This window comes from Ovis canadensis, chromosome 17 (genome assembly GCF_042477335.2).
Source record: "Ovis canadensis isolate MfBH-ARS-UI-01 breed Bighorn chromosome 17, ARS-UI_OviCan_v2, whole genome shotgun sequence".
Classification (NCBI taxonomy): Eukaryota; Metazoa; Chordata; class Mammalia; order Artiodactyla; family Bovidae; genus Ovis; species Ovis canadensis.
In genome coordinates, this window is record NC_091261.1 from 82,572,662 (window position 1) to 82,600,465 (window position 27,804).

The window sequence follows — 27,804 nt, forward strand, 5'->3', positions numbered from 1 at the left end:
GGCGGGTGGTGGGGGCGTGGGGAGCACCCAGCAGGAGCTTGACCGGTGCTGCAGACCAGCCACTGAACGCCCAGTGCGCAACGCGGGCTGCACACGTGCCCCGTAACCCTTGGCCCACACCTCTGGGGATGGTCCCCGCGCGGACCTGCTGGGCACACGGCTGGGTGCAGCTGGAGAGGAGTGCGTCTGCCCCGTGGTGCTCTTGGCACTGAGCGAGGGCCGGAGCGGCCACATCCCCAGCTCAGGAGCCAGGCAAGGGGGACCCCGGGGGCTGATGCTCCACAGCCATTCTGGGGGCTGACAGTACCGCTCGCACCCTTGCAGCCCAGGGCTGCTCTTTCTGGAGGCCATGGCGGTTTCCATGGAAACAGTACCAACCCCCAGAAATAAACCAATAAACGCAACCTGCAAAAGGAGAGAACAGGCAGCAAGAGAACCGGAGGGAACCGGGGGGCCCCGGAGAGAGAGGCGAGTGCGCGGCAGCTGGGCCGTGGAGCAGAACCGGAGAGGCCGCAGGCTGCGGGGCGCAGGAAAAGGAGGGCCTCGCAGGGGGGCTACAGCTCCAGGCAGAGAGAAAGGAGGCCTCTGGAGGTCAGAGAGAGACAAAGAGAGCAGACAGGGAGCATCAGTGGGGAGGCCCGCACCGCAGCGCCCAGGAGGGGGCCTCTCAGGACAGGGACGTGGGCGCCCAGGGCCCTGGAGCTCCCAACTAGGGGCCCAGCTGCCCTCTGCCCCGAAAGCCCCTTCTCAGAATGTTTGTGGCCAAGGAGCCGGCCCGGAGATTCAGCTGCATCTCAAGTGTGTCTGGAATATGGAGGAGAAGGGACACGCCAAGTGGATTAGAGCTCCACTGTGACACCCTGGTCACCAGCCTCTGCTCATCCCAGCCACGACCTCCAGACTGAGCAGCGCCCCAGGCTCTCTGCACCCTGCCAGCCAGGAGCTGCCCACAGAGGGAAGCTTCACTGTCCAGACTCTGAGCAGGACCTGGGCCGGGTTGGGGGGCCAACAAGCGAGCTCAGGAAAGCCTCTGCCCGCCCTGCTCCCTGAGGACTGAAGTACAGGCTTACAGCCCCAGGGAGGAAGGAACCGAAGCCGCCTGTTCCCAGCTTCGTGGGGAAAAGACCTGAGTGCAGAGATGGGGAGAAACGGATCGCAGAGTCCCAACGAGGTCTGCCCGGCTTTGGGTCTCCCACCCTGCGCCCTCCCCATGTGGACGGGCACGCTCCAGGGTGGAAGATAGCAAAGTCCAAGCTGGGGATTGGAGCCCAAGGGGCCAGCCATCGGATGTGCCCACGAACAGAAAGGCCTGGCCACTCGGGACCAAACGCGCCCAGTGCCAGGGGCTGCCCACCCGTCGCCCCGGCCCGGCTCTGACCTCGGGTCTCAGGCACGCTGGGCGTGGGCAGGGGCGCGGCCGCGGGGTCCTGGGAATCGCTCGCCGCCCTCTGCCCGGCGCACATGGACTTGAGCATCTGAAAGACGGCGAGGGGCGCCACGTTCAGCTTCAGCAGGTCCAGCAGGATCCTGGCGAGAACACACGCGGCGGCAGTGAGCCCTCCTCGCCCCGGCCGGCCGCCCTGGGGCACCCCCGGCTCCCCCGGGCGCTCACTTGAACACGTCGGGGTCCATGGCGCCGCCCGCAGCCTGCGCCAGCTCGAACAGCTCCATCTCCTCGGCGCTCAGGACCTTCTTCCGCCGCAGCGCCAGCTTCTGCAGGGCCGCCTCCAGCCCCGGGGGCGCCCCCGGCCCGGGGCCCGGCCCCGCGCCCGCGGCCGCCATCTGAGGAAGCGCGGGGGTGCGCGCCGCCCGCCCCCCGCCGCGCCCCCTACCGGCCCGCCGCGGGCCCTGCGCGCCGCAGCGGCCCCGCCGTCCGGTGCTCGGGCCCGAGCGGCGGCGGACGTGCGGAGCACCCGCGCCTTGGCGACTGGGCTCCCGCGCGCGCTCAGCAGGAAGCCCGCGCGCAGAGCCCCGCGGTCGCCCGGTAAATGCCCGCCAGGCCCGGCGCGCGGCTGTCCCGCGCCGGCCCCCCGACAGGGGGCGCGCCTCCAGGCCCGAACCTTAACGCGAGGCCGCTTCTCTTGCGCACGCGCGCTCCTTGCCGCCAGGTCCCGCTGCGCGCGCGCGCACTGAGGCGGGCCTCCCATAAACCCGCGGGGCGGGGCGGGGTGGGGCTTGGCTTTGCGCACGCGCTTTTCACCGCGCCCGCCCGGGGACGCGACGCGCGCAGCTTGATGACGACATTCCGGCGCCTCGTCGCCGAATGGCGGCCTCCGTCCCTGAAGCTGCGGGTTCCTTGGGTGAGTGGTGGGAGTCTCGCGCGGTCGGGACCAGCGTCCCGGCAGCCGCCTCAAACCTCCACAGAAGTCGGCTCCGTTCCCAGGCGAGCCCCGGGCATCGGACCAGGGCGTCGAGCGCCGCGCCCTCCCGCCGCCCTCCCGCGCGCCTCACGGGCCTCGCCCAGGCGGGCGCCCGGTTAACGTTCCCGCGCGCGGTGGGGGACCGACAGCCTGGGGCTCCCCGGCGAACGCTGTGCGCGGCGGGGGTGGGTCCCGGCCCGACGCCCTCCCCCGCCCCGGGTGTGCTGGCCGTGCGGAGCCTCGGCTTCCGAGGGTCGCCGGGAGGTGGCGAGCCGCAGACGGGACGGCGTCTTGCTCGCTGCGCGGCCGGAGGAAGGCCCCGACGAGATGGGCGCCGCCGAGGCTGCGGCTCCAGGAGGGACCTCGAAGCCGGGTCGGAAGGCGCTCCTGACGGCAGCGGGTGTGGAGGTGGCGGGGTGAAGCGGAGGCTGGGTTCCCAGAGCAGGCGGCGCGGCAGGAGAATCGGGACGCTGCCCTCTCCCCGAAATTCCGCGGTTGGGCGCCTCGGGCTCACTCAGCCGCTGCCGCTGCCCGCTTTCTCCGAGGAAGGAGCCGCTTTCACCTCGTCGTCTCTGAAGCTCTGCCCCGGGCCCGCGGTACAGGGTTTATGCCGCTTTGATGTTTTCTGAATAGTGCACGCCGCTCTCTGGACCGCTCGGTTCAGGATTGAGCGTTTAAAGTCATCCTTAAAACTGGGGCCGATATTTAGTTTAATTAGGAGTTAAGCAGACTCCGCGTTGCTGGACCGAAATTTGGCTACTCACAGCTCGATAGCGGATACTCCAAAGGCAAGTGTCAAGAGAAAAGAAAGGTGGTTTTAATCAGAAAGCTAGAGAAGGCAGACTGGTGTTCCAGAGCCAACTCTGAAGATTATGCTCCGCAGTGAGTTTTTAAAGGGATAAGGGGAAAGAATCTCAGAATCGTTGCGGCAGGACGTCAGGCTCTGCGTCACTTTCCATCTCGTGCAGGCTGGCGGTCTCCTCCTGGCCGTTTTTCAGCTGTTGTCTTGCCTGCTAATCTGCAGGATTGCCAGGAGGGAACCTGGGGGCGGAGAGCTGGTCATTCTTTTCCATTCCTACTCTTTTTTAGTCTAGGAAAAGAGTCAACAAGTTAGGCAGGGTTTTGTGGGCATTCAGTAGACCCTGAGTCAGGAGTTAGGTTGCATGCCACCAGGTCACCTCATTTCTGCAAGGTCTGAGCAGGGCAGAAATGGGCATCCAGGAAAGGGCGAAGGGCCTGCTTACAGATCCCCCGGCCAGTACTCCGTTTCTGCGGGACTCGGGGCAAAAGCCTGTCTTCCGAAACTGCTTCTGTGGACCTAGGACGCTGTGTTCCTTGGGTGGAAGATGCAGGCGTGAGTCTGTAGCATCTTCTTGCTGACAGTTTCAGCCTGTTTACATACGCAGGCAGAGCAAGCTACAGTTATTTCGAAGCCCACAGAGACGTAGGTTATCATGAACAGCAGCGTCCGACCCGTTGTCTCGAGGCCGGTTCTCGGAGCTGCCGGCTGTGGACGGAGCGCCTTTCGTTGTGGCTGCAGTGCCGTCGTCGCGCAGCTGGCTCTTCCCTTCTGGCAGCTGGAGCGTCTGTAAACAACTCAGGACTGCGCATCAGACTCTCCCAACCATCAGCTGCTGGTGCCGGGTGTTCTGTGACACAGGGGTGCCGGGCAGACTTCAGCTCCTACAGACAGGGCTGGGGGCCATGTGCCGGGGGCGGGGGTCCAGCACGCTTGGTCTCGGGGAGGTGTTCGTAATGCCCAGTGGCAGAGATGCCCGCCCGGCCTCTCCACGCACGTAGAGGTCTGCCCGGCAGCTGCCCCCTCAGCGTTGTTGCTCGGCCGTGGGCAGAGCTGTGCCCGGAGTGCCGTCGAGGGCGCGGAGCCTCCGGCTCTGCTGGGTCTGCGTGTTTCTGGGTTCTGCCCCGCAGGCACAGGGAGGGGGAGTCTGGAGAGCTGCCCCTGAGTTTCTAGTGGCGTCAGAGGCTCTGCTGGCGAAGCGTGCTCGTCCCCTCCCCGCTCCCTTCTCAGAGGGTGCAGGTAGGATAGAGCAGGTGCGCCCGCCTTTCTCTAGAGAGCCGTGAGGAGGCGGGTGGGTCTCCGTCCCGGCTGTGCCTCCATTTCCCTCAGCGTTCGCCTTGCCCCGCAGGTCGCCGTGAGGATGCGCCTTCTGTCCTTGCTTAGCAGGCTTCGCAGCTTAAAACTGCACCCGCTGGCACCTCATGGCTGTGTTTGAGGACACAGCCCAGCTGGCTCAGCGGAGGGCGTCTCAAGACTGACCTCAAGGTGCTGGCCGGCTCTGCTCTCATCTGGAGGCGCAGGAAGAACCTGCTTCCAGGGTTACGCAGGTTGCCAGCGGGTCCGGCTCTTTGCAGGGTGGAACCAAGGTCCCCATTTCCTTGCTGCCTGGTAGCCAGGACTACTCTGAATCTTACGGCTCTCACACTTGAGACTTTAACCTGTCTGTAAAACCCCTTTCAAAGAGCATTTGAACAACCGGAGACGGGACTCTGGCAGGGCTGGCCTTAGAATCCTGCCTGCCTGGCCCGAGGAGTAAATGAGGAGCGGATGCTGAGCCGCCAGAACCAGGCCTGGCACGTGGCCGGTGCCCTGCTTTACCACAGGCTCTCCCCACCGTCCTGGCTCTGGAGCTGGCCACTGGGCTGCACGTGCGCAGCGCTCTGCAGAGCCTGGGCCTTGCTTGAGCTCTGTGAAGTGCTGCGATAACCTCGTCGTTGAGGTTCTGTCTCTGTCCCTGCAGTGGTCCCCTAAGACGGCCGCTCCGGACCCTGCGAGGCAGGCTGCCATGGCGTTCCCCCACCTGCAGCAGCCCAGCTTCCTGCTGGTAAGTGTCCGCTGCCCGCCGAGGGCCCACAGGACAGGGGTTCTGTAGCAGAGGGGCTGGAGAACTCGGCAGTGCCTGCTTTTTGGGGCGAGTCTGCCCTCTTCTGGTGTGTGCTGGTTTATGCAGCCACTGAGCCCCGTTTTCTCATTTACAAGAAGGGGTCGTAGAAATGTCTGTTGCCCGGTTTTCCTGGCTGGGGCCGGCAAGGGTGAAGAGTGGACGCCTGCATCTTCACGTCTCGTAAATCCTTGCATGAAGGCGAGGTGTTCTGATACGCTTAACTGCTGTTGGTGACAGTCGGAAGTCCCCTGCTCTGCTGGGGTGCCCGGCCTCGGCTTTCCTGTGGATGTTGACCTGGGAGCAGGGTCTTCCTGGTGCTGCTCGAAAGCCAGCAGATCCAGCCCCAGCCTGCACAGCAGGGTCTCGCCGCTGACCGATATGCTGTGGACCCCACCCTTGTGTGGAGACGGCCGGGGCCTTGCGTTCCCCGGGTGAAGCCTGGCCTTTCCCGCTGACCGTCTTTTCTCCGGTCGGAATGGCGCGCGGCTTCTGTGTCCGACTCCTGCCTGTCACTTGGACTTCCGGTCTGACTCCCAGCAGGGTGCTCACCATGTTCTGGTTGGCTCCGTCTCCTAGGCCAGCCTGAAAGCCGACTCTATAAACAAGCCCTTTGCACAGCGCTGCCAAGACTTGGTTAAAGTCATCGAGGACTTTCCAGCAAAGGTAAGGCTCCGCTGTCTGTGTTTCATGGGGACGTGTCCCACATGCTCCCAGAGGAGGGTCCACAAGCCCCCCTCGCACCTCCGAGCGCTCCCTGCGAAGGCCTGACCCCGGGTGTAACTCAGGTCTGTGATGTGTAAGCACGAGGGCACGTAGGTTGGGGTTTCTCAGCTGCCGGCCCACAGGCGCCTTTGGCTGTGTCTGGAGGTGGTTATGGTAGTCACATGGGCGGCGCTGCCAGCGCGGGGCAGATGGAGGCCTGGCGTCCCTCCCCGCGCCTGCCCGAGCCGCGTCCAGCACAGAGGTGCGCCGTGCCGGCTAGAGCCAGACAGGCAGTGGCCACATCACCACGGCTGCCCCGGGCCGGGGAGCGGGCCCTGGGCACAGGCCCGGCGGGGAGGCGGGCGGGGCCGCCTGGAGAGTCTGCTCTGAGCGCCCGCTGCTACAGGAGCTGCACAGCGTCTTCCCATGGCTGGTCGAGAGCATCTTCGGCAGCCTGGACGGCGTCCTGCCCGGGTGGAGCCTGCGCTGGCTGCAGGGCCGCGTGAGCCCCGTGGAGCACAGTGTGGCCGTGGAGTTCCTGGACCCTGGGTAGGTCGCCTCGCCCGCGCGGGGCCAGAGTGCTCTGGGAGTCCCGGCTGGCTCGCCGTTCACTTGCCTGCTTCTGTCGTTTGCGTTCAGAGGCCCAATGATGAAACTGGTGTATAAGCTTCAGGCCGAAGACTATAAGTTCGATTTTCCTGTCTCCTACCTGCCCGTAAGCAAGCCGCGGTGGTGGAGGTGGGCTCGTGGTCACGGTGCTGCCAGCGGACGGGCCTGCAGGGTGGGACGGTGGCCAGAGCACCCTGGCGTCTGGCCCAGGAGGCACCACACGTTGGAACTTCACCAGTTACTATTTTCCCAGAGGTGATCTGAACCTCGCAGTGGGAAGGCCCAGTGGCCTCCAGCTGAGTGCCAGGACCTGTGCCTACAGGCTTTGTTTACTGAGTCTCCAGTTCTGTGGGCGAGTTAAAGGCGGGCTTGCTCACGGGGCTCAGATGCACAACAGATGGGATCCATCATGTGCCTGGCTGGGCCAAGATGCGCCCTGCTGCGGCGGGCCTGGTGGGGACGTGGGGGGAGCACGCGACGGGCAGGCGACAGCGAGGTTCCCCAGGCAGGGTCAGGGCGGGGCTCCACCGCAGCCTCCCCAGGCCGCCCCTGTGCCTGCAGGGGCCTGTGAAGGCGTCCATCCAGGAGCGTGTGCTTCCCGACAGCCCCCTGTACCACAACAAGGTGCAGCTGCCCCCCACCGGGGGCCTCGGCCTGTACCTGGCCCTCAGTATCCTTTGTCAGCCATGGGAGGCGGGATGGGGGAGCCGGCGGGGGGGGGAGTGCCGGCCGGGGGGGGGGGGGTGCCGCCCTGCCGTTTGCCGCCTGACGAGCCCGCAGATCCCTTCGAGTACTACATGTTCTTCTTTGCCTGGAGCCTGATCGCCCAGAAGGTGAGGAGGGCTGAAGCCGCCTGGGGGCGCGGCGGGGGTGTCCAGGGCTCCTGTCCAGGCAGGCTGAGCTGGCCACCTCCTGTCCCCCCGGTGCCCACAGCCTTCGCCCTTCAGGCTGCCCTCCCCGAGCGAGGGTGACGGGCTGGGGCAGGTGGGCACCCCGAGTGCTGGTCCAGGGGGCTTCCCGCAAGGGTGCCTTCCAGGCAGGGGCAGCTGCCGGGGGCGGAGTCCACGGCCGCGCTCACGGGGCTCTGCTTACAGCCGCCCCCCGGGGCGCTCCACGTCCGCACCTCCGACTGCGCCTACTTCATCCTGGTGGATAGGTACCTGGCATGGTTCCTGCCCACGGAAGGCAGCGTGCTGCCCCCGCTCTCCAGCCCGGGGGGGCCCAGCCCCTCGCCGGCTCCCAGGTGAGGCTTCCGGCCCGTGCCCGAGGTGCCCCTACCTCCTGGCGGTGCGTTGCCCTTGGGATGGTGGTGTTGCCCTGCGTGCCGAGTGCTCAGCCTTGTCCACGTTATTGCGGCCTGAGGCTCCACGGCCCAGCCGCCCTGGCCCGGGCTTCTCTGAAGCGGCAGGTTCTTTGGCCTTGGGAACGGGCCCAGGCTGTGTTCCGCCTTTGGCTGCCCTCTCCCCATGGGGCACATGAGCCCAGGCCAGGCGGTGAGCAGCTGGCGAGGGACTCGGACCTGGGGACGGCTGATGGTCCTGGCTGTGAAGAATGGGGGGGGGCGCGCCTGCAGAGCCCCCCCGCACCCCGCCATCCGCTGGCACGTGCTGAGTCACCCCGCACTCGAGCAGCAGGGTTCCCGAGGACAGGACAGGACGAGTGGGGGGTGTGGAGCAGGGGCTGGGGGGGCATTCACAGCCCCAGACAGGCTTCTGCTGCCAGCTGGACCTCTGGGCCGGATGTGGCCTGCTCCTTCTAAGGTGTAATTTCAGGCTTTACAGGTTACTATGTGTACCTTCACAGGCCCTTCCCCGCCTGATTTCCGAGTTGTTCTATTCTGTGAATCTGTGTGTGTTTTCCTGAGCATTTGAACAAGTTACAAGACACGTGGCTGTCACGCCTTAACTCTTGAGTGTTTTCTGAAAGCCGTGGTCTCCTTGGCCTTTCTGCAGAGCAGGGCCCTCCAGCCTGGCTCCACAGCCCCCTCGGGCTTCACCAGCCCCTGCCTCCCGCTCGTGGCTGTCTCCCCGTTGTCCAGGGGGTCCCAACCCTGACGGGGTGTCCCCTGCGGTCAGACGCTGGCCGGGCTGAGGGATGACGCAGCCCTCCTCCGGGGAAGGTGAATCAGTGCCTGGGTCTCAAGTAACGGACCTGGGGGACCTCGTGGGTGGCGTCTGCGTCCCTTGCGGTCCTCAGCCGGGCCCGTTGTGGATGGGCAGTGCCAGCTGACGCTCCTCCCGTCTTCCGGCCTCCTCGCGCCTCGGTGCGGCCCTGAAGGCAGCCTCCTCCCCTGTATTCATGCACAGCAGCTCGGCTGGGCCTGCCCCTGCCCCCGGGCGGCCCGTCCCCTGTCCCCCGATGTGCTTTCTGTCTGCCTGTCCCCAGGACGCCGGCCATGCCCTTCGCGTCCTACGGCTGGCACCACACCAGCCTCCTGAAGCGGCACGTCTCCCACCAGACGTCGGTGAACGCGGACCCCGCCTCCCACGAGATCTGGCGGTCGGAGACGCTGCTGCAGGTGAGCTCAGCCGTCTGCAGGAGCCGGTCCGGTGCCGGGCGCCGCCCACCCCGCGGGCAGAGCCAGGAGGCTGCGCCTGGCGGGGAGCGTTGCCGCCGGGACGGCGTGTGCCCACTGTCGCCTGTGGCGCTGGCGGTCTTCCCTGCTCCGTCCGTGGAGCTTCAGCCTCCTCTCCTGGTGACACGAGGACTCTCCAGCCTCCGTTCCCGTGGCTGGGCCCCCCGCCTCCGGCCCCCCGCGTGTCTCGGGCACTGAGGCACGGGGCCTCCCCTTGGTCAGCAGGCCCGCCCCTCCCTGCAGGGCCCGTGTGGGTGTCACACAGCCGCACGCCTGTGCCCTGAGCCGGCCCCAGAGAGCCTGCGGGCGTCACCACAGCCGGCTTGTTGAGAACCTGGAGAGTGGCCGCAGTGGGGTTCTAGGGTTTTTTGGAACGTGGCGAAGCGCATAACGTAGAGCGTAAGTCTGAAACGCTTTAAGGCAATAGTCACAGAGCGTTAGGGTGTTTGCTGTGTCGTAACGAGTTTCCAGAACCTTCCACCCATGAGACCCAGCGTCTGATCAGAGAGCAGTCCCTCCGCGCCCCGCCAGCCCCGCACCCACGTCCCGCTTGGCTCCGTGACGGGCCCCCCGCCGGTGCCTCTTGGGCATCAGCAGCGCCTCTGGCTCGCTGGCCTCGCTTCCCTTAGCAGGTGCCGCAGGCTCGTCTGCGTAGTGGCTGAGAGCGCCCCTCCCTCTGAAGCCGAGCGCGGTCCTGCTGCACGCGTGCCGCGTGCCGCGTCTGTCCCTCTGACGGACACGTGGGCTGCCCCCACTCTTGGCTGCTGTGGCTGTCCTGAGCCTGGCCCTTTGCGGGGCTGTTGAGGCCTGCCGTGCTGTTCTCCACGGAGGCGGGGCCGTCTGTCCTCGCCCCTGGCGGGACGCCCGGGCCCCACTTGCCGCGCGTCCTCGGGACGCTCGGGCGCTCTGGGTCCTGACTGCCGTGTCCCAGTCGTGGTGACCGGCCTTTCTCGCCCTTGTTGGCCATGTGTGAGCCTGGGAGGGGTGTCTGCTCGAGGCCTTTGCCGGGTTTTGAGCTGGCGTTTTTGTTGTTACTGGCTTCCCCTCGGTCTCTGTATAAGCTGAGTGTTAACCTTCCTGAGACACGGTTGGCCAGCCTTTTCCCCGTTCTGTGAGCTGCTGTTTTAGTCTGCGCGGCGTGTCTTTTGACGCACAGAAGATGGTTTTTAATTAGTGCTTACTGAAGTTTCCTTCGCTGGCCGTGCTGGGCCCTCGTTGCTGGCCGCGGGGCCGCTGCCCGGCTGTGGGGGCCGCGGGGGAGCCGGCTCTCGGTGCGCGGGCTCGGCACGTGTGGCTCAGGTGCCCCACGGTACGTGCGGTCCTCCCGGACCAGGGGCTGGGTCTGTGTCCCTCGCGCTGGCAGGCGGATTCTTAACCTCGGGGCCCCAAGGAAGTCCCAGGAGAGCTTTCAGTTTCCATGCAGCCCAGTTCCCCCCTCTGCTGCCTGAGCTGCTGGAGCCACACGTAGGAAGGCAGCGTCGAGCCCAGCGCTGTGGGACGCAGAGCGCTGCGGTTCCGCCCCGTGTCGGGTCTTTGATCCACTGCGCGTTGTTTCTCGTTTACGGGTTGAGTGAGGGTCTGACGGCGCCGTGTGCAGTGGGGTCCTGCTCTCCCGGCAGCCTTGGTGGAAAGCTTGTTCGTCCCCTTGCCGAGTGGTCTGGAGCCCTCGCCGGGCACCTGCTGACCTGCCCGTGCTCTCTTGCAGGTGTTTGTGGAAATGTGGCTCCATCATTACTCTCTGGAGATGTACCAGAAGATGCAGGCCCCTCACGCCAAGGTCTGTGCTGCTGCTCCTGCTCGTGCTGCGTTCCTGTTCCAGGGCGGGCTGTGGGCTTGCTTCCCCAGGCGCCGGGCGGCAGGCGGCTTGTGCGGAGTGCCGGGCTTGCACCCCGCTCTCCCGCGGAGGCCCCCTCCCTTGCCGGGGCACCTGTGTGTGCGGAGGCCTGTGGCCCCCAGCCGGGTCGGGGACGGGGGGCTCTGCTGCGGCAGGCGGGCCGCAGGGCGCTCCACCACAGGCCCTGCCCTTGCTGCAGGCCGCGGTCCTCAGGCCCGAGCCCCGCGGCCTCTGCCGTCCCCGGGGGTTTGCTCTATAGAGCGCCCCAGGAGCAGGAGGGCCGAGTGGGGCAGGCTCCACCCTGGGCCTCCCATCCACCGCCCACCCCGCCTGCTTCTGCCAGGTGCTGCGCACCTGGCCCAGGAGCCTCCCACATCAGTCTTCAGCCGCGGCTCCAGGCCGCCTGTCAGCTGGGGGCCTAGCCCTCCTCCCGGGGGCTGGGGCTGGAGGCAGTGGGAAGGCCTGGCCCGTTGCCCAGAAACTTTTTGCCTTTTGCCATCTGTTGGGACAGGAAAATAACACGGGAGGAGGCAGGCTGTGTGGAAAGCCAGCCGCAGAGGCCCTGGGGTCGCTGTTCTGGAGCTCCTGCAGGCTGTGGGCCCGCGGGGTCCCCAGGCTCCCCAGCTCCTTGCTGAGAGCGCGGCTCGGTCGTCTCCCGGCGTCTGGCATGTCCCCTGGGTGAAGATTGGCACCCAAGGGGCAGGCCGTGTGCCGGGCGGCTCTGGTTGCCGCGGGGGGTAGGCAAGGGTCCGGGGCAGTGCGCCAGCCTCGCTGCCCCTCGCTGGGATCCAGGCCTCCGGGTGTGTGTGGCCACGCCCGCAGGACTGATGGGAGGCTGTGTGTCTGCGGGCCTGGCAAGGCCGGGGCTGGTCTCCAGGTGGGAGTCCAGGATGGGCCTGCTGGGCGGTGTGCTGCCTGGAGCCCCTCTGGGAACCAGCCCGTGCAGACAGCTTCCAGGTTGGGGCTCCCTTCGGTGTCACAACACCTGGGAATTGACCGGGAATTGATCCCGTTATGTGCTGATGAGTCTCTTTGGAACAGCCTGGGAAGTCCCGTAAACTGCTGAGTCTTCTCTTCTGGGCGGAGAGGCCACTGTCTAGAACTGGCTTCTCACGTGTACGTTTCGGGCCTGTCCCTGTGGGCCCTGGTGACAGCGGCGTGTCCAGGCCACAGACATACAAGCTGCCTCGGCGCGGGGCGTGGGTGGACCACGGAGCCCCAGGGACCCTGGGGCCTGCCTCTGCTGCCGGGGCCGAGTGGGGCCTGGTGCCCGGCCCAGGGCTGCGGGGCCTGGTGCGTGGCACAGGCTCTCCCTGACGTGCTCTTGCTGTTGTCTGTTGTGGCTGCGGGGCTCCTTCTCACTGTCTCTCTCTCTTCCTCTCCGCCCGCCGGCTTCTCCGTGCCCAGCTGGAGGTCCTGCACTACCGGCTCAGCGTCTGCAGCGCCCTCCACAGCCCCGCCCACCCCAGCCTCCAGGCCCTCCACGCCCACCAAGTACTGGCCGCGCGCGTTCTGTCCACCCGCCCGCCCCCTCCCACCCCGCCCTGTGGTGACGCAGAGGTCCCTTCCGAGCAGAGCCAGGCCTTCCCGCTGGGGTTCGGGGTGCAGCCAGGTGGCCGAGAGTGACACCCAGGACCCGCTGGCTGTGCTGCGGTCACCGGCACTGCCTGGCCAAGCTCCAGGCCACCCCAGGTGTCCAGCCCGCAGGGGTCGTGGTGCTGCGTGCTCGGCCCCGGTTCGTGGGGGAAGCCGTGCGGCCTTTGGAGCACAGGCCTGGTGCCAGGGCTGACCGAGGACAGGACGCCTCTGGGCTCATGGGTGGCGGCTGGGGGCTGCGATCTGCTTAGGCAGGAGTGCCAGGGACGGAGTGCAGGCAGCGGGATGGGAGTGTGAGGCCAGTGGGCTCCCGAGGTTCGCTGCTCCCCGATGTGATCTCAGGCAGTTTGGGCCTCGCTCACGGTCAGGGAGCGTTGCCCTGGGTGGGGCCTTGCAGCCCTGAACTTAAATTTGAGCACGGATGAGATGTCACGCTCCATTCCTGCCTGACTGCCGCACAGAGGAGAGAAGGTTCCAGAAGGGCTGCCATGGACAGGGGAGGGCCTTCCTGGGTAGCAGCAGGGTCATCTGCAACAGGCCAGCCCGTGGGTGTCTTGAAAGCAGAGGGCGTGGGCAACAGCCACAGGCTCCCGTGGGCACTGCCTCAGGCCAGGAGGCACTGAAGAAGGCGGTTTGCCTGACAGCGAGGAGGCAACCCGCGGGCTGCGGTGCGGGTGCCGGCCGAGGGGGGGAGTGGGCCCAGAAATGCTGGGGGTCGAGGTGCATTGGGGGGCAGGCCCGGGGGGCCCTGTGCTTCCATTGCCGTCACGGTAGCCCTTTCCCTCCGGTGTGCTGCAGGCCTAGCACGTAGAGGCCCAAAGGTAGCCCAGGCAGAAGGGGCGCCGCCCTGGGGGTCGCCAGGGCCTGCGTGGCCGAGTCCGTGCCGGGGCGGCCTGTGGGACTGTGCCCTGGGCCCAGCCTTCTGCGCCATCTTGGCGCAGCTCATCCTGGGCAGCCCCTGGCTGGGGGTGGGCGGGGGAGCAGCCCACAGTGGGCTCAGGCCCGCCCGCACTTGTGGACCGAAGCCCAGCTCACAGGCTGCGCTAGCGCTCCCAAGGGCAGGGAGCCCCCTGGGCGTCAGCGGCACACACTGCTGGGTCAGCTGACGCCCCGCCCGGCCCCCAGGAGGCCTTCATGCCCACGGAGGAGCACGTGCTGGTCGTGCGGCTGCTGCTGAAGCACCTGCACGCCTTCTCCAACAGCCTGCGGCCTGAGCAGGCCTCTCCTTCCGCCCACTCCCACGCTGCCAGCCCCCTGGAGGAGTTCAAGAGGTGTGTGTGGGCGGGGGCGGTCCCTTGACCCCTCCTGGCAAGGAAGGGGCAGCAGGGAGACCCATCTCGCTTCCCCCCCCCAATGGCAGCAGAGCCCAGCCTCTCAGCTCTGCGCCCGCACCCCCCATGCCAGCAGGGCAGAGCCAAGGCTGGCGCTCAGGCCAGCGGGGGCTGGCAGCACAGCGGCTTGTGGGCCAGGCCCGGGTGCTGTGCCCCTGGGGTGTCCTCTGAGGAGGGGGCTGCACACAGGAGGCCTTGCCGCGGCCCGCCAGGCGGCCTGGGTTCTGGGTAACGCCCCCGTGCCCGCAGGGCCGCCGTCCCGAGGCTCGTCCAGCAGAAGCTGTACCTCTTCCTGCAGCACTGCTTCGGCCACTGGCCCCTGGATGCGTCCTTCAGAGCCGTGAGTGCCGCCGCGCCGGCCTGCGCCCTGCGCGTGCCGAGGGAGGGAGGGCGCGCTCCGCCAGCCCTGACCGGAACCCAGCTGCCCGCGGGGGGTGGGGGGGTGGGGGGGAATGCGGCTCCCGGCCTCACCTCTGCGGGGAGGGCCCCTCTTTCCCTCCCCTTCCCCCTCTTTCCCTCCCCTTCCCCCTCTTTCCCTCCCCTTCCCCCTCTTTCCCTCCCCTCCCTCCTCCTTCCCCTCCCTCCCCCCTCCTTCCCCTCCCTCCCCCCTCCCCCAGCGCCAGCCCTCCCTCTCGCCAGGTGCTGGAGATGTGGCTGAGCTACCTGCAGCCCTGGAGATATGCGCCTGAGAGGCAGGCCCCGGGCAGCGGCTGCCAGGCCCGCGGCGTGTCGGAGAGATGGTGAGCCCGCCCAGGGTGCTGTGGGGGCGGTCCCCCATCGTCCCCCGCCAGGCGCACTCAGGCAGAGCCCCTCAGCCCTGCCGCGCGCCTGCGCCCAGAGAAGGGCCTCTTCATGAGGACCCTGCCCTCAGCCCTCTGCACTACCCCTGCCATCACCCCGCTCGAGGCTCGGGAGACAGAGCCCGGAGGAGTCCTGACTCACCCCACCACAGGGCGCCCTTCGTGCAGGAGAACCTGCTCGTCTACACCAAGCTCTTCCTGGGCTTCCTGAACCGTGCGCTGCGCACAGACCTCGTCAGCCCCAAGAACGCGCTCATGGTGTTCCGCGTGGCCAAGGTCTTCGCGCAGCCCAACCTGGCCGAGATGATCCAGCGGGGTGAGGCCCCACTCAGAGGGCACCGGAGCGCTGGGCCGCGCCCGCTGCTGGCGGCCCTGGGGCCCCCGGGGGTCCGCCCGCGCCGGGGGCCACAGCCAGGCTGGCGTCCTGCCTTCCAGGCGAGCAGCTGTTCTTGGAGCCCGAGCTCGGCGTCCCGCAGCGGCAGCACCGGCTCTTCGCAGCGCCCTCCTTCACCGGCAGCTTCCTTTCGTCATGGCCGCCGGCTGTCACCGACGCCTCCTTCAAGGTGAAGAGCCACGTGTACAGCCTGGAGGGCCAGGACTGCAAGTACACGCCGATGTTCGGACCCGAGGTCCGGGCGCTGGTGAGTGGTCCGCGGCCACGCTGCTCGCCGTCTGGCTGGGGGAGCCTAGTTCATGCGGGTGACCGCCTCACGTCTGTTGGAAGGTGCGCCTCAGCCGGAAACACTCATGGTGCGGGCGCCAGGAGGCAGCTGAGCACGCTGACCCCCGCCCGCCCGCCCGCCCGCCCGCAGGTCCTGCGTCTGGCGCAGCTCATCACACGGGCCAAGCAGACGGCCAAGTCCCTCTCAGACCAGAGCGGGGAGGGTGCGGCCGGCCGCCCCTTCCTGTCCTGGCTGGGCTTCTACCCCGCGGACAGCAACGGCTCCTACGCGGGCAACGACCTGGACGAGATGGGGCAGGACAGTGTCCGCAAGACGGATGAGTACCTGGAGAAGGCGCTGGAGTGCCTGTGCCAAGCCTTCCGGGTACACCGCCCGCCCCCGCCCTCGGGGCGATGAGTCTGGGTGGGGATGGCTCCCCAGGCCTCGAACGAGACCCTTTGTCCGTCCCGCCCCGCAGCTTAGCGAGGCCCAGCTCGCCCAGCTGACGCTTGCCCTGGGGACAACGCAGGACGAGAACGGGAAGAAGCAGCTCCCGGACTGCATCGTGGGCGAGGACGGGCTCATCCTCACGCCCCTGGGCCGCTACCAGGTGCGGGGGCGGGGCGGGGCGGGGGCGCTACCGGGAGTGGGCGGGTACCAGGGGCGGGGCCAATACCGGGAGTGGGCGGGGCGGGCGCCAGGGGCGGGGCGCTGCCGGCAGTGGGCGGGGCGGGGCCGGCCCGGCGCTCAGCGCCCTGCGTCCCCAGATCGTCAGCGGGCTGCGGCGCTTCGACGTCGAATACCAGGGTGACTGGGAGCTGCAGCCCATCCGGAGCTACGAGATCGCCAGCCTGGTCCGCGCGCTATTCCAGCTGTCGTCCGCCATCAACCGCAGGGTGAGTGTGGGGAGGGCCCCGCCAGCCCCCAACCGCAGGGTGAGTGCGGAGGGCCCCGCCAGCCCGCCCCTCGCCCACTGAGCCTGCGTCCGCTCCAGTTCGCAGGCCAGATGGCGGCACTGTGCTCGCGGGCTGACTTCCTGGGCAGCTTTTGCCGCTACCATCTCTTGGAGCCGGGGCTGTCAGGCCGGCGCCTGCTGAGCCCGGTGGGGCGGGGCCACGCTGCCAGCCGCTCGCGCGGCCCGCGGCTCAGCCTGCGCTTCCTGGGCAGCTACCGGACGCTGCTGTCGCTGCTGCTGGCCTTCTCGGTGGCCTCACTGTTCTGCGTGGGGCCTCTGCTCTGCGCCCTGCTCCTCGTGCTGGGCTACATCCTGTACGCCGTGGCCATGACGCTGCTGACCGAGCGTGGCAAGCTGCACCAGCTCTGAGAGCGGCTGCCCGCCGCCCCCGGGCCGCCCCGCGCCCGTCACCTCTGCGCGTCTTCAGCTGGTTTCCCGCCGCCTGGCAGGCAGGACGAGAGCCTGCTGGGCAGGGCCTGGGCCTCCCTGAGGGGGAGGGTGGAGCGGTGGGCTCCCTGCCTCAGCCGGAGGCCCCGCAAGAAGGTGCCTTTCTCTTCACTGTGTGAAGCTCAGGAGTCAGGCCTCCCCGGGGGGGCCTGCAGTCTCTGCCCTCATGGCCCTGGAAGGGGGGACAGTGAGACCGCAGAACAGGAGACCAGCTTCTGGCTCCCAAGAAGAATCAGGCCCCAAATGGGAGTCTTGAGAAAATCAGATGGGGGTTCTCTGGTCCATGATTTTAAGCCAGTTTTGCTGCCAAGTCCGGGCTGCACACGTGCATCTGAGGAGAGGCACGCAGACGGCCACCGGCCGGGGCTGCCCCGTGTGCAGGCCTTGTCCCTGCAGACGGCGGGCTGCCCGCCCTGGGGCACAGCCAGAGGCGGTCAGAAGCACCATTTGTGTCCTCCTCAGAGCAGGTGCTTGGACAGGGTTTGGTGACATTGAAACATTCCAAGTGCACGAGGCTGCAGGTTCACAGACCCTCACGGCCTCCCGTGCCCTTTGTCCTGCAGATGACACACCGGGGGCACTTGCCAGCCCAGATTTTTAAAAGGCTTTGGTGTCTGTCTTTTTAAGCTTTCAAACTGTAAATGTTGGGCTTTGTGTTTTAATCTAAACTCAGAACAGTGGCCTTTGGGGCCTGTGACCAAAAGCCAAACTTGTAACTGACCCTGGACCTGAATAAACCTGTTCTTGGTCTTGAATCCCATGGTGCCATCGGTCAGCTTCTGTGGGCACAGGGGGCTCTAGTTTCCACCGGTTCCCGTGGACACCAGCTCTGCGACCAACCTCTGAGATGATGTCTGGGGTCCTATGTCCACAGCACTGGCTCCTGACCACACCCCTGCAAGGCTGGGGACCCCCATCTCTCCGGGGCTCTGCTCACCGCCACGCCCCCCCTTTGCCCACACACCATTAACTGTGGAGCAGCCACCCACTGTGGTACCCGCAGCTGTGCCAGGACCTGGGGGGTCTTCACGGAGCAGGATTCAGAAGTAAAAGCGGACGCTGAGGTTGGGGGGCCGGGTGCCACCGATGCTCAGACCTGGAGTGTGGGGTGTGGAGGGCAGCCAGGGCCCACAATGCTTGGCAGCTTTGCCCAGGGGGCCCAACGGATGGGGCGTTGGGGACCCCGCCATCACACGGACCCTGAGGTGGTGTGGGGGCTCTGGTTGCAGAGTGGAGACGGTACGGGAAGGAGCGGAGCCCAGGAGACAGGTCCCAGGGGAGAAAGGCTGCCGTCCCAGGCGGGGAGGTGCGGGAAGGTGGGCAGGGGCCCCGGTTCTGAAGAGGCCCGGGTGGGAACCGAGTGCCGGGGTGAGTTTGCATTTGAGCCCCTGATGCTGCCGGGTGCCTGGAGGTGCAGCTTCCTGACAGGCATCCTGAGTCGTTTTCCAGGGCAGCCGGCTACAGCCCCAGACCCGGGGGCACCAGCCCTAAGGGGGTGAGCCCCGCCCCTCCACTTCCCCTTCAAAAGCCACTCACTTGGGCTTCCTTGGCGGCACAGTGCTGAAGAACCCGCCTGCCGCTTCGGGAGTCATGGGTTCCATCCCTGATCTGGGAAGATCCCATGTGCCGCGGAGCAGCTAAACCCGTGCGCTATGACTGCTGAGCCTGAGCTCCACAGCACGAGAAGCTACTCCTGACTACCGGAGAAGAGCCCACAGACACAGTGAAGACCAGCACAGACGGAGAGATCGCTGGAAAGGACACTTAACTCTGCGGCCATGCTGCAGTGGGCCTGAGGCTCCCCTCCCTTGCATGGCACCCTGTAAATAACAGCCTTACTCGCTGCCAACGCCTGCCCAGGTGGCTTCCCGCCCGCGGGCACCGCAGCTTGTGCCGCCAAGCTCCCGGAGCAACAACCTGAGCACGCGTCCTACCTCGTGGCTCTGAGCCGCTCGGGAGGACATGCAGGTTTCTGTAGAAACAAGTGGAGCGAGCCGGTGGGGGAGGCTGCTCACAGGCGCCGCGGATCTAGCTGATGGGCCTGGGGTTTCACACCCACAGCTGAGCTGCAGAAGGGGGCAGGAGGCGGGCACAGCGAGGGGAGAGCCCTGCGGAGGGGCTGCTGGCCTGGAGCCCGGGGTCGGGGGCAGGCTGGAGGTGGGGGTTCTGCACATCTCAGCCCCACCCAGAGCCTCAGGCGGTTTATGCCAGCTGCCCACCCCCTCAAGCCCCAGTGCCCTGGCTTCGACCTTTCGGCCACCCAAGTGCTGCCCAAGTTGGGCACACCAGTCGCCTCTCAGAGCCCCCGGCCTCCCAGCCCCGCAGCCAACGCTGGGCTCACCGTCCTTCCTGAACTGTTTCCCAGAAGCCTTCCTGTCTGTTTCAAGCTTCCGTGTCCTACAGAATGTCCCCAGGAAGCTCAGAGTCTGTGCGTCTGAAGCCTCCAAAGAGAGACCCACACTCAGGGCAGCCTGATCAGCGAGAGCCCCCTGCCCGGCCGGACCCACCGCCACCCTCCTCTCAGGGAGCCCGGGGTGCTGCTCGGCCCGCTGGCAGGCCTCTGAGGGTCTGCACCCCCTCCCTCCCGCCCGGGGAGCCCCATGCCCCTGGCCCCAGTCCGTCCTCCCCGCCTCTGTCCCCCGGGCTGGACGGAGGGCCCCCTCTGGACTAACCACTGTCCACAGATAAAAGCAAAGACATACTTCTTGTCATCTGTGTGGTGCTGCGCACTTGGAGATGCTGAATAAATGAATAAATACTCATGACTGACCATCCGTCCAATGAGGACGTTTGCTCTCTGTGGACGAGGGTTGTCCTCTTTTCTCTCCAGTGCTGAGCAAGTGAGCTGCCCAACAAGTACATTCGCTTGACAGGTATCTTACTATACCTATTATATACATATCCAGGGACCAAAATGTGAGCTAGCGGATACGTTAGCCTGTCCATGACGAGAAAAGGGCCAGGACGGGGTCCTTTAATCTAATGTTGGACGAGTGAAGGGGCCTGACCAAGGCTCAGATCACAGACTGACGCAGAACTCAGCTACAGGCACCTCCCTGATGGCTCTTTAAGAGTCCGCCTTGTAACGCTGGGGACGTGGGTTCGGTCCCTGGTCGGGGAACTCAGATTACACAAGCCGAACACTGCAGTCAACACGGTTCCCACATGACGCAAGGAACACCTGGTGCAGCCGAATTACTTATTTTTAAAGAAAAAGCTAAAACTAGGACCGTTAGGAGAAAACACAGGAGCAAATATTGAAAAGTGAGCTCACTGGTTTTTCAGGTATGACAAGAAAAGGGCAAGTGGCAAGAGAAAACTTCAGGGGCCCGAACGTCTTCACGACGCGCGTCTCCCCTCAGATCGCTGGAAGCATTGGCGCCCGTGCACAGCGCGCTCCCTGTCCCGGGATCGGGAACTGCGGGGCCGCTGGCCCTGACAAAGGGCAAAGCGAGATCGACACCGGCCCTCTAGGTGCGCGTGACTGGGGAGGAGGGGACAGTAAGAACGCGGCCTCCGTGTCACTGCCCTTAGAAAAGACAGTGGTCATTTCCCGGTTGACTTATTCCCCACAAGAGTCGCCAGGATGATGAACAGAAGCCAAGTCTGTCTTCCTGGCCGGCCCCGAGCAAGCACGTCCCTCCCTCTTAACCGAAGCTGGTCTCACGGGGCTGCGGCAGGTGCAGCGGCAGGAGCCGCCTCCCGCGCTGCACAGCCCTGGCCCGCACGGTCGCCGGCACAGCCAGCTTGTCCTTGACTTTGCCCGGGAGGGTTAGGATGGCCCAGGAGAGCGGAAGCAGGAAGAGCCCAGAGACCGCTGTGTAGCAAAAAAAAGAACACCAAAGGGATGTGACGGTGGTCCAGAGCCAAGACTCTGCACTCCCAGTGACGCGCCTGAGCCCCAGCACAGCCAGCCAAAGTTTACAGAACAACAAAGCAAGGAACTGACAGCTCCCTGAGCACCAAGACCCGCGGAGAAAACAGAAACCAAGCTGCAAAGCAGGATGTCTGCCACGCCCCCGTCACAGGAAAACAGCCGAAAGTCATAGCAGACAAATGAGCCCGACCCACAGGCGTGTCAGCGGAAGTGCGTAAGCACAGAGGAGGCTTGGGCGGCGTCCACGCCTCGGGACAGGGGCGGGGTGGACGTGGGGGCCTCTGTGTCGTTTGAGTCCTTTCTACCCAGGAGGACGTACTTCTGCCCGGCTGATGGGCAGCTGCCTGCAAGCCTGACCGAGTGCCCGTGGCCCACCTGTACCCACCTTTCCCTGTGAGAGCCCAATAGGAGCGCTGGGAGCCCCTTGAGATAGGAGGCGTCTCCTCCCACTTTTTAACTCTCAGCCTTGTTCACACCGAGCCAGGTCAGCAATTCATCAATTGCACTTTAGGCTGTCCCGCCCGCCCCCCGCCTGGCACTGGCTCTTGTCCAGGCCGCTGCTGCGGTTGAGCTGTGGCTCTCTGTACCCATCTGTCTCCAAAACAGGGCAGTGGTTTGCCCTGAGACCTCAGGGCTGTGATGGGTCTAAGAACAGTTGGTGATTTTCAGTGTGTTCAGCTCTTCTTGCGGGCCAGAAAACCAGAATACATGTGTATATATTTTCCCCCCAACTGTGTTTAAACTTCTCCATGGTTTCAATCACCACAACTGCCTTTTTCTGCAGACTTTACACAGGTATTATACAGCACTTTTCTGTCGGGTTTCCCTGGTAGGTCAGTCAGTAAAGAATCTGCCTGCGATACAGGAGACCCAGGTTCAATCTCTGGGTGGGGAGGATCTCCTGGAGAGAGAAATGGCAACCCGCTCCAGTATTCTTGCCTGGAAAATCCCATGGACAGAGGAGCCTGGTGGGCTACAGCCAATGGGCCCCAAAGAGTCGGACACGACTGGCCAAGTAAGCCCCCACCGCTCTGCTGGAAACTCTTGTCTAGAGTTACTTGTGACCTGTTTCTGTCGGCAGAATCTGAATTCTTCCGCTTGACCCCACCGCGTCTGGGCTTCACTAGTGGAGGTCTGACGTCACAGGTCGCTTGGCAGTGAGGCTCTGGGTTCTGACTTTGGTTCTCTGGGCGGCTGAGTTACCGGAAGAGGACCTGTGGAGGCTGGGCTTTGCATTTTATAGGGGCAGATGAAGCTTGACTTTGTCCTTGCTCTTCGTGCAAATCTCTTATTTCTAAAGTACGGCCCTTATTCCCAAGCTGTGACTCTTCGGGAGCTTAAATGAAAAACTTCTCTGCCTTCTCTGAAAGCATCTCTGTTAGTTCCCAAACGTGGTCTCCCCTGGAGTTGGCCATTTTGGCCTCTGGCTCTGTCCTGCCCTGGGACCGTCTGCGTTTCAGGCCACACACGTGAAGGGAGCTCATAGCTCCGAACTTTCCAGCACCCCTCAGTTTCCACCCATCACGCTCTCCATCCAGTAAGCCGGCGGCTTTCCGCTCCGGTCTCGCTGATCGGGAGCCCTCAGGAGAAAATGGCTCTTCAAGCACTGCCTTCTTGCAAATTCTGTTTGCTTTTTGTTCTCCTCTGGTGCCTGCAGACAACTGTTTCGTGTTTTGTTCACACTTCATAAAGCACAGGGGTCTGCGATGACTGGAAGTGGAAATTCTACCTTTTGATTTTTGAGACAAAATCGTGTCATCTAAAGTATCATCTGTAACCATATCAGCTATTTAGAACACGAACTATTGAAACACAGCCAGTGAACATAACTAAACTAAGACCTGTAACGGAGGATGGGCCTCTGCGGTTTGTCAGAGGAATGTTGCTGTTCAGGCGTTCAGTCGTGTCCGACTCGTTGCGGCCCCACGGACTGCAGCACACCAGGCCTCCCTGTCCATCACCAACTCCCAGAGCTCGCTCAAACTCATGTCTATCCAGTCGGTGATGCCCTCCAGCCATCTCATCCTCCGTGGCCCCCTTCTCCTCCTGCCTTCAATCTTTCCCAGCATCAGGGGCTTTGCCAATGAGCTGGCTCTTTGAATCAGGTGGCCGGAGTATTGCAGCTTCAGCTTCAGCACTTCCAGTGAAGATTCAAGGTTGATTTCCTTTAGGACCCTCAAGAATCTTTTTTAGCACCACTGTTCAAAAGCATCTATTCATTGGTGCTCAGCTTTCTTCATGGTCCAACTCTATATCCATACATGACTACGGGAAAAACCATAGCTGTGACCCTATGCACCATCAGCAAAATAATGTCTGTGCTGTTTCATATGCTATCTAGCTTTGATTTTATCATAGCTTTGATTCCAGGAGCAGCAGTCCTTTAATTTCATGGCTGGAGTCACAGTCCGCAGTGGTTTGGGAGCCCCAGAAAATAAAATCTGTCCCTGTTTCCACTTCTTCCTCATCTTGACGGGACTGGATGCCGTGATTTTAGCCTTTTGAACATTAGGCCAACTTTTTCGTTCTCCTCTTTCACCTTCATCAAGAGGCTCTTTAGTTCGTTCCTCTTCACTTTCTGAAATGAGGGGCGGCCTGTGATCAAGCGAGCTACCCCACTGGGGCGGGGCCGCGACACCCGCACGAAGTCAAGGGTCTGCCCCCGGGCGCCCCGCCCCCGGGCGCCCCGCCCCGCCGCGCGCGCGCCCAGCGGGCTCTCCCGTTTCCATGGCGACGCCGCGCCAGGTCGCGGCAGCCGAGCCACCGAGTGGGCGTCCAGCGGCAGCGGCTACATGAGCGCGGCGGGGGTGGCGGCAGGGCAGCGGCCCCGCAGCTCGGGCATCCCGGGCTCCCGGGGCACGTCGCGCCCGCGCCCGCGCCTGCCGGCGGTCCCCCAGCCCGGGCAGCTCGGCGCGTCGCTCGGGCTCAACGAGGCTCAGAAGCGGGTGCTGGACTTGGAGAAGAGCGTGCAGTTCCTGCAGCGCCAGCACTCGGAGACGCTGGTCAAGCTCCACGAGGAGATCGAGCGCCTGAAGCGCGAGAACAAGGGTGAGGCGGGCGGCGGGCCGGGCCTCAGGAGGCCGCCTCGCGGGACTCCGCCACCCAGGCCCCGAGCCCGCCACACTGCGCGCAACGGAAACCCGGCCGCCCCCTTTGAAAACCTTTTTGTCGAAGTGAAACACCGCCCCCCATCCCCCGCCCCCGGGTCCGCGCAGGCAGGCCGATGGATTGTCCCAAGCCGAGCGCACCCAGATGGGTCCCGGCCCCCTGCGTCATCCTGACTCCCTCTGTCCCCCCCCCCGGAGCCTGGGCCCACCCGGCAGAGGGCGCCCCGCCGACGTCACGGATGCAGGGAGGGGCTCCGGCTCAGGGAGCAGCCAGGGGCACCCCGAGTCCGCCCGAGGGAGCCGTGTCTGGGTCCACAGGGCAGGGCTCCTCAGGGCCTCAGCAGGGAGGCCTGGGCCACGGGCCAAGCCGTGTCTCTCAGAGTGGCCCCGAGCAGAGCCCATGCTTGCTTTCAGATCTCCACTACAAGCTCATCATGAACCAAAAGCCACAGAAGAAAGGTAAGGCTGAGGCCCACAGGTGCCTCGTGCAAAGTGACTGCCCTCAAGAGCAGCCCCCGGATTAGCCCAGAGAGACAGCTCCCAGCTGCAGCCTGGGCCACCGCACCAGAGCGCAGCAGGGGCCGTGGACAGAAGCGCCCTCGCGCCCCCACGGACCCCAGCCTCACTCTCCTGGAGGCTCGTCCTCTGCACAGCGGCCCCAGACGTTCGCCCAAAACACAGGCCGGCCCAGCACAGCCCCAGCTCCGGTCCCTGAGGTCTCGGGCCGCCCCACTGTCTCCACGGCAACCGCCCACGGCCTCATCTGCGCCGGCTGGCCCTGCCTGTCCGGCAGCCTTGCCCAGGGCTCCCCTCCCCTCCTCCTGCTGAGGCCAGGCCTTCACTGGGAGGCGGTCTGAGTGGTGAGCGGTGCCAGCCTCGAAGGCCCCCAGGGCGCTCTTCCTGGGAGGCACGCAGGGGGAGTGCCGGGGACCCTTCTCTGTCGGGGCCCCACAGCCGCCAGGCGCTGATGTGGGCAGGCAGTGCTGGGGCCCCGAGCGGACCTGGGGAGAGGCCGTGCTCCCACTCAGGACCCCGGTTCCAGCCGCAGCCCCCTTCCACGGCTCCCTCCGGGACTGGCAGGGTCTGGGGCAGCCTTGCTCGTGTGTGGAGGGAGCACAGAAACGGGTGGGACGGGAGCGTGGCCCTGCCGCCGTGGGCTGACCCCCTGCGCCCCACAGGCAGCACGTCGAGCTCCAGCCTTCAGTCCAACAAGTCCGTCTCGAACACAACAGTGTCGGGTGAGTGCGCCGGCGCCTCTGTGCTTGGGGTTGGGGTAGAGCAGGGCCCCTCGGGTGCTGCGGGCCTGATGCGGGCGTGGGGTGCTGAGCAGCACGCTGAGCGCCCACGGCGGTCCTCAGGGGGCGCCTCAGCCAGGCCCCATGGACTCGGGGGTCAAGGAGACGCTGAAGGGACCCAGGAAGGTCCCCAGGGGCCTGTGAGCTGAAGGCCCAGGAGGGAGCTGGGGCCAGGGGCCAGGTCAGCGGGCTGGCTGGAGGGACGACCATCAGTGTGGGGTGCAAGGCGGCAGAACGTGTGCCCCAGGAGCCCCGGGGTCCTCCGCCTGCTCAGCTCAGCCCTCAGAGCAGGCAGGACGCAGGTGGGGGCCCCAACGCGGAGCCAAGTGTAGCCTCGAGAGCTGCCCTGCCCGACGGTGCCTCTGACACTTCAGGCTTCGTGCGGGCTGGGCCCAGATCTTGCCTTCACTTTCATTTTGCCCAAAATGGGGTTCAGAGTCAGGGAATGGCTGCCGGCCAACCCCGCCCCCGCCCAGGCCCTGAGCTCTGCCGAGGCCCACAGGACCACTCTGCAGGGCGTGTGGGGCTCTCTCCCTGCTTCAGCTGCTGGGGCAGCCAGCCTTCAGCACTGTGGCCCCTTCAGGACATTCAGACCCCCACGGGCTTTGCCCCACCCTGCCTCTGTGCCTCCCAGCACCCCGCCCAGAAGGAGGCTGCTCCCCTGTGCCCTTTACGAGGGACAGGTGGGGCCCCGCGGGCGCACGTGGCCCACTGACGCCTGGTGACAAGGCCCTGTCTGGGTCTGACCTGCAGCCGGCTCTCAGGGCAAGGCAAAGCCCCAGCCCGGGTCCTCTAAGAAGCCAGACTGGAAAGCTGAAGGCCCCCCGCAGCCGGACCTGGAGGAGACCTCGGTCGCCTCCCTGCTTCACGGCAGCATGGTGGACAAGGCCCTCAGGGTGCAGGGGCCTGTCAAGTAAGGTTCCCTGCGCCCGTGGGACGGTGTGCTCGGCAGGCTCACAGCCTGGAACCCGCTCACGGCGTAGCCTTTTCAAACGGTCTCCAGCGGGAAACAGGCTCCTGAAGGCTGGGCTGGCCCACCTGGTGGGCACTGCCTTTTCCCCTCCCCGGGACCCAGCAGGCCCCCTGAACTGGCCTGAATCTGCAGGAGGGGCTGGCAGCAACCCCTAAAGGATGCTTTCAAACACAGAAGCAAAGCGTCCAGGCCTCCACATTAGCTTGCTTTTCACCCAGAGAACCCCGAGTCTGGTTGGGGCTCCCCCACGAACCGTGCTGGGCTCTGGAGGGCACAGGGTCGCACACCAGGGCAGGGCCTCCCTGGGACTCACCTGCTGTCTGCTGGGACAGCGGGCCCGCCCCTGCTTCTCTGCAGCCTGTGGGCACCCCGCGCCGGACCCCGGGCAGCTCGACCACACCCACCCCTCAGTGTGTGCTGTGAGGGGAGGAAGGGGTGGGCCTGCTGCCGGGCACAGAAGGGAGCCAGGCTGTGGAGATGCCCCCTCCGCACTCTGGAGCAAGTGCCACCCTGAGAGCTGGTGAGACCGCCCATGGCAGGCTGCCCCGGCCCTGCCCCCGCCCCGGCAGCTCTCATGACTGTTTCAGGGACGAAGAAGCAGACAGCGCTAACACAGTGCCCCCCTGGGCGGTGGGCAGCCAGCACAAGGGCATGCAGGTGCCAGGGGCGCCCCCCTCGGAGGGCCTGCCCCTGCACCTGCGCAAGCCCGCCACGCTGCAGCAGTGTGAGGTCGTCATCCGGCAGCTGTGGAACGCCAACCTCCTGCAGGCACAGGAGGTGGGGGGGAGGGAGAAGGGGAGGGGGGAGAAGGGGAGGGGGGAGAAGGGGAGGGGGGAGAAGGGGAGGGGGGAGAAGGGGAGGGGGGAGAAGGGGAGGGGGGAGAAGGGGAGGGGGGAGAAGGGGAGGGGAAGAAGGGGAGGGGGAGAAGGGGAGGGGGAGAAGGGGAGGGGGGAGAAGGGGAGGGGGGAGAAGGGGACGGGGAGGGGTTGGGCGCCCCAGGGCCCCACCGCCCCACCCAGGGCGCCTCTCCTCCCTGCCTTCAGCTGCAGCACCTCAAGTCGCTCCTGGAAAGGAGCCAGAGGCCCAGGGCCGGCCCCGAGGAGGCTGGGCCCAGCTCCCCCAGGTAGGTGCGCCGGGAAGCTGCAGGGGCATGGTTGGGCCCACTCATCTGGGGCTCACGGCCAAATCCCTTCTCCAGAGACCAGGAGGCCCTGCACTTGGGGGCCACGCAGCTCCCCAAGGTCACCGCCAAGGGCATCTCTAAGAAATGGTAAGTCCTGCCGGGATGGGAGGCGGGCAGCCTCTGCGCCCGGGGGCTGCGGGGTGGGGAGGGTGCCTGCAGTGACCTCCGTTGCCCCCAGCCTGATCCTGAGCCGGGCGCCCGTGGCAGAGCATGCCATCCTGCCGGCACTGAAGCAGAGCCTCAAGACCAGCTTCGCAGAGCGGCAGCGGCGGCTGCAGGCGGTGCAGGGCCGGCGGCTGCACCGCTCGGTGCTCTGAGCGCCAGGCCCAGCCACCACCCTGCGGGACTGTGCCCCACGCACCCCCAGTGCGCTAAGCCAAGCCAGCTTCCGATCGACCAGGCCCACGGCGGACACCGCACGTGGTCTCGGGGCTGGGAACTATTTTCTCCCTCAGTATTTTGCTATCCTGCGTTCTCACGCACGTGTTATGGAATAAGCATGAGCCTGTTGAAGACTGAAAATAAAGCTCGTTTCTCCCAGTCGTGAGCCTCGTCCGTCACCTGGGCTCTGCACCTGGCGGCAGGTGGCTCTGCG

The 27,804-nt window shown here is 65.7% G+C and overlaps 3 protein-coding genes across 7 annotated transcripts in view; 2 read left to right on the forward strand and 1 right to left on the reverse strand.

Moving 5' to 3' along the window:
- Positions 1 to 2,147, reverse strand: part of LOC138422451 (mitotic-spindle organizing protein 2) — a 4,232-nt gene extending 2,085 nt beyond the window's left edge. The window contains exons 1-3 of one of the 2 annotated variants that reach the window (XM_069557397.1): positions 1,613 to 2,038; positions 1,379 to 1,527; positions 406 to 585 (exon numbers count right to left, since the gene is read on the reverse strand). In XM_069557397.1, coding sequence (XP_069413498.1) covers positions 406 to 585; positions 1,379 to 1,527; positions 1,613 to 1,782 — 499 coding nt within the window. In that variant the 5' untranslated portion in view covers positions 1,783 to 2,038. Of the gene's footprint in view, positions 1 to 405; positions 586 to 1,378; positions 1,528 to 1,612 lie in introns of both variants that reach the window. The other variant, XM_069557396.1, reaches the window with a different exon arrangement.
- Positions 2,148 to 2,206: 59 nt separating this feature from the next.
- On the forward strand, positions 2,207 to 17,529 carry SMPD4 (sphingomyelin phosphodiesterase 4). 2 transcript variants are annotated; one of them, XM_069557368.1, is made up of 20 exons: positions 2,207 to 2,300; positions 5,120 to 5,203; positions 5,840 to 5,926; positions 6,372 to 6,514; positions 6,605 to 6,680; positions 7,136 to 7,244; positions 7,355 to 7,407; positions 7,669 to 7,817; positions 8,960 to 9,092; positions 10,855 to 10,926; positions 12,391 to 12,477; positions 13,705 to 13,850; positions 14,160 to 14,250; positions 14,550 to 14,650; positions 14,863 to 15,026; positions 15,146 to 15,351; positions 15,523 to 15,756; positions 15,851 to 15,982; positions 16,140 to 16,268; positions 16,367 to 17,529. In XM_069557368.1, the coding sequence occupies exons 1-20, from the start codon at positions 2,235 to 2,237 to the stop codon at positions 16,694 to 16,696; spliced, it is 2,592 nt and encodes an 863-aa protein (XP_069413469.1). In that variant the 5' UTR covers positions 2,207 to 2,234; the 3' UTR covers positions 16,697 to 17,529. The 2 variants fall into 2 exon arrangements, with proteins under 2 accessions (XP_069413469.1, XP_069413470.1); XM_069557369.1 differs by lacking the exon at positions 12,391 to 12,477 and having other exon boundaries at positions 2,209 to 2,300.
- Positions 17,530 to 23,325: 5,796 nt separating this feature from the next.
- CCDC74B (coiled-coil domain containing 74B) lies at positions 23,326 to 27,749 on the forward strand. 3 transcript variants are annotated; one of them, XM_069558000.1, is made up of 8 exons: positions 23,326 to 23,699; positions 24,173 to 24,217; positions 24,937 to 24,996; positions 25,807 to 25,966; positions 26,614 to 26,803; positions 27,070 to 27,149; positions 27,225 to 27,296; positions 27,388 to 27,749. In XM_069558000.1, exons 1-8 carry the CDS (start codon positions 23,444 to 23,446, stop codon positions 27,524 to 27,526), a joined length of 1,002 nt encoding a protein of 333 aa, XP_069414101.1. In that variant the 5' UTR covers positions 23,326 to 23,443; the 3' UTR covers positions 27,527 to 27,749. The 3 variants fall into 3 exon arrangements, with proteins under 3 accessions (XP_069414101.1, XP_069414102.1, XP_069414100.1); XM_069558001.1 differs by lacking the exon at positions 24,173 to 24,217 and having other exon boundaries at positions 23,346 to 23,699; XM_069557999.1 differs by lacking the exon at positions 23,326 to 23,699 and having other exon boundaries at positions 23,789 to 24,217.
- The last annotated feature ends 55 nt before the right edge of the window (positions 27,750 to 27,804 follow it).

Excerpts from the sequence above, each read along its gene's own strand:
- SMPD4 (XM_069557368.1), top strand. The coding sequence starts at position 2,235 with ATGACGACATTCCGGCGCCTCGTCGCCGAATGGCGGCCTCCGTCCCTG. Across the intron at positions 6,515-6,604 it reads GTGGAGTTCCTGGACCCTGG|AGGCCCAATGATGAAACTGG; the intron begins GTAGGTCGCCTC and ends GTTTGCGTTCAG. Across the intron at positions 14,251-14,549 it reads TGGATGCGTCCTTCAGAGCC|GTGCTGGAGATGTGGCTGAG; the intron begins GTGAGTGCCGCC and ends CCCTCTCGCCAG.
- CCDC74B (XM_069557999.1), top strand. The coding sequence starts at position 23,875 with ATGGATTGTCCCAAGCCGAGCGCACCCAGATGGGTCCCGGCCCCCTGC. Across the intron at positions 24,218-24,936 it reads CCAAAAGCCACAGAAGAAAG|GCAGCACGTCGAGCTCCAGC; the intron begins GTAAGGCTGAGG and ends TGCGCCCCACAG. Across the intron at positions 25,967-26,613 it reads AGGGTGCAGGGGCCTGTCAA|GGACGAAGAAGCAGACAGCG; the intron begins GTAAGGTTCCCT and ends TGACTGTTTCAG.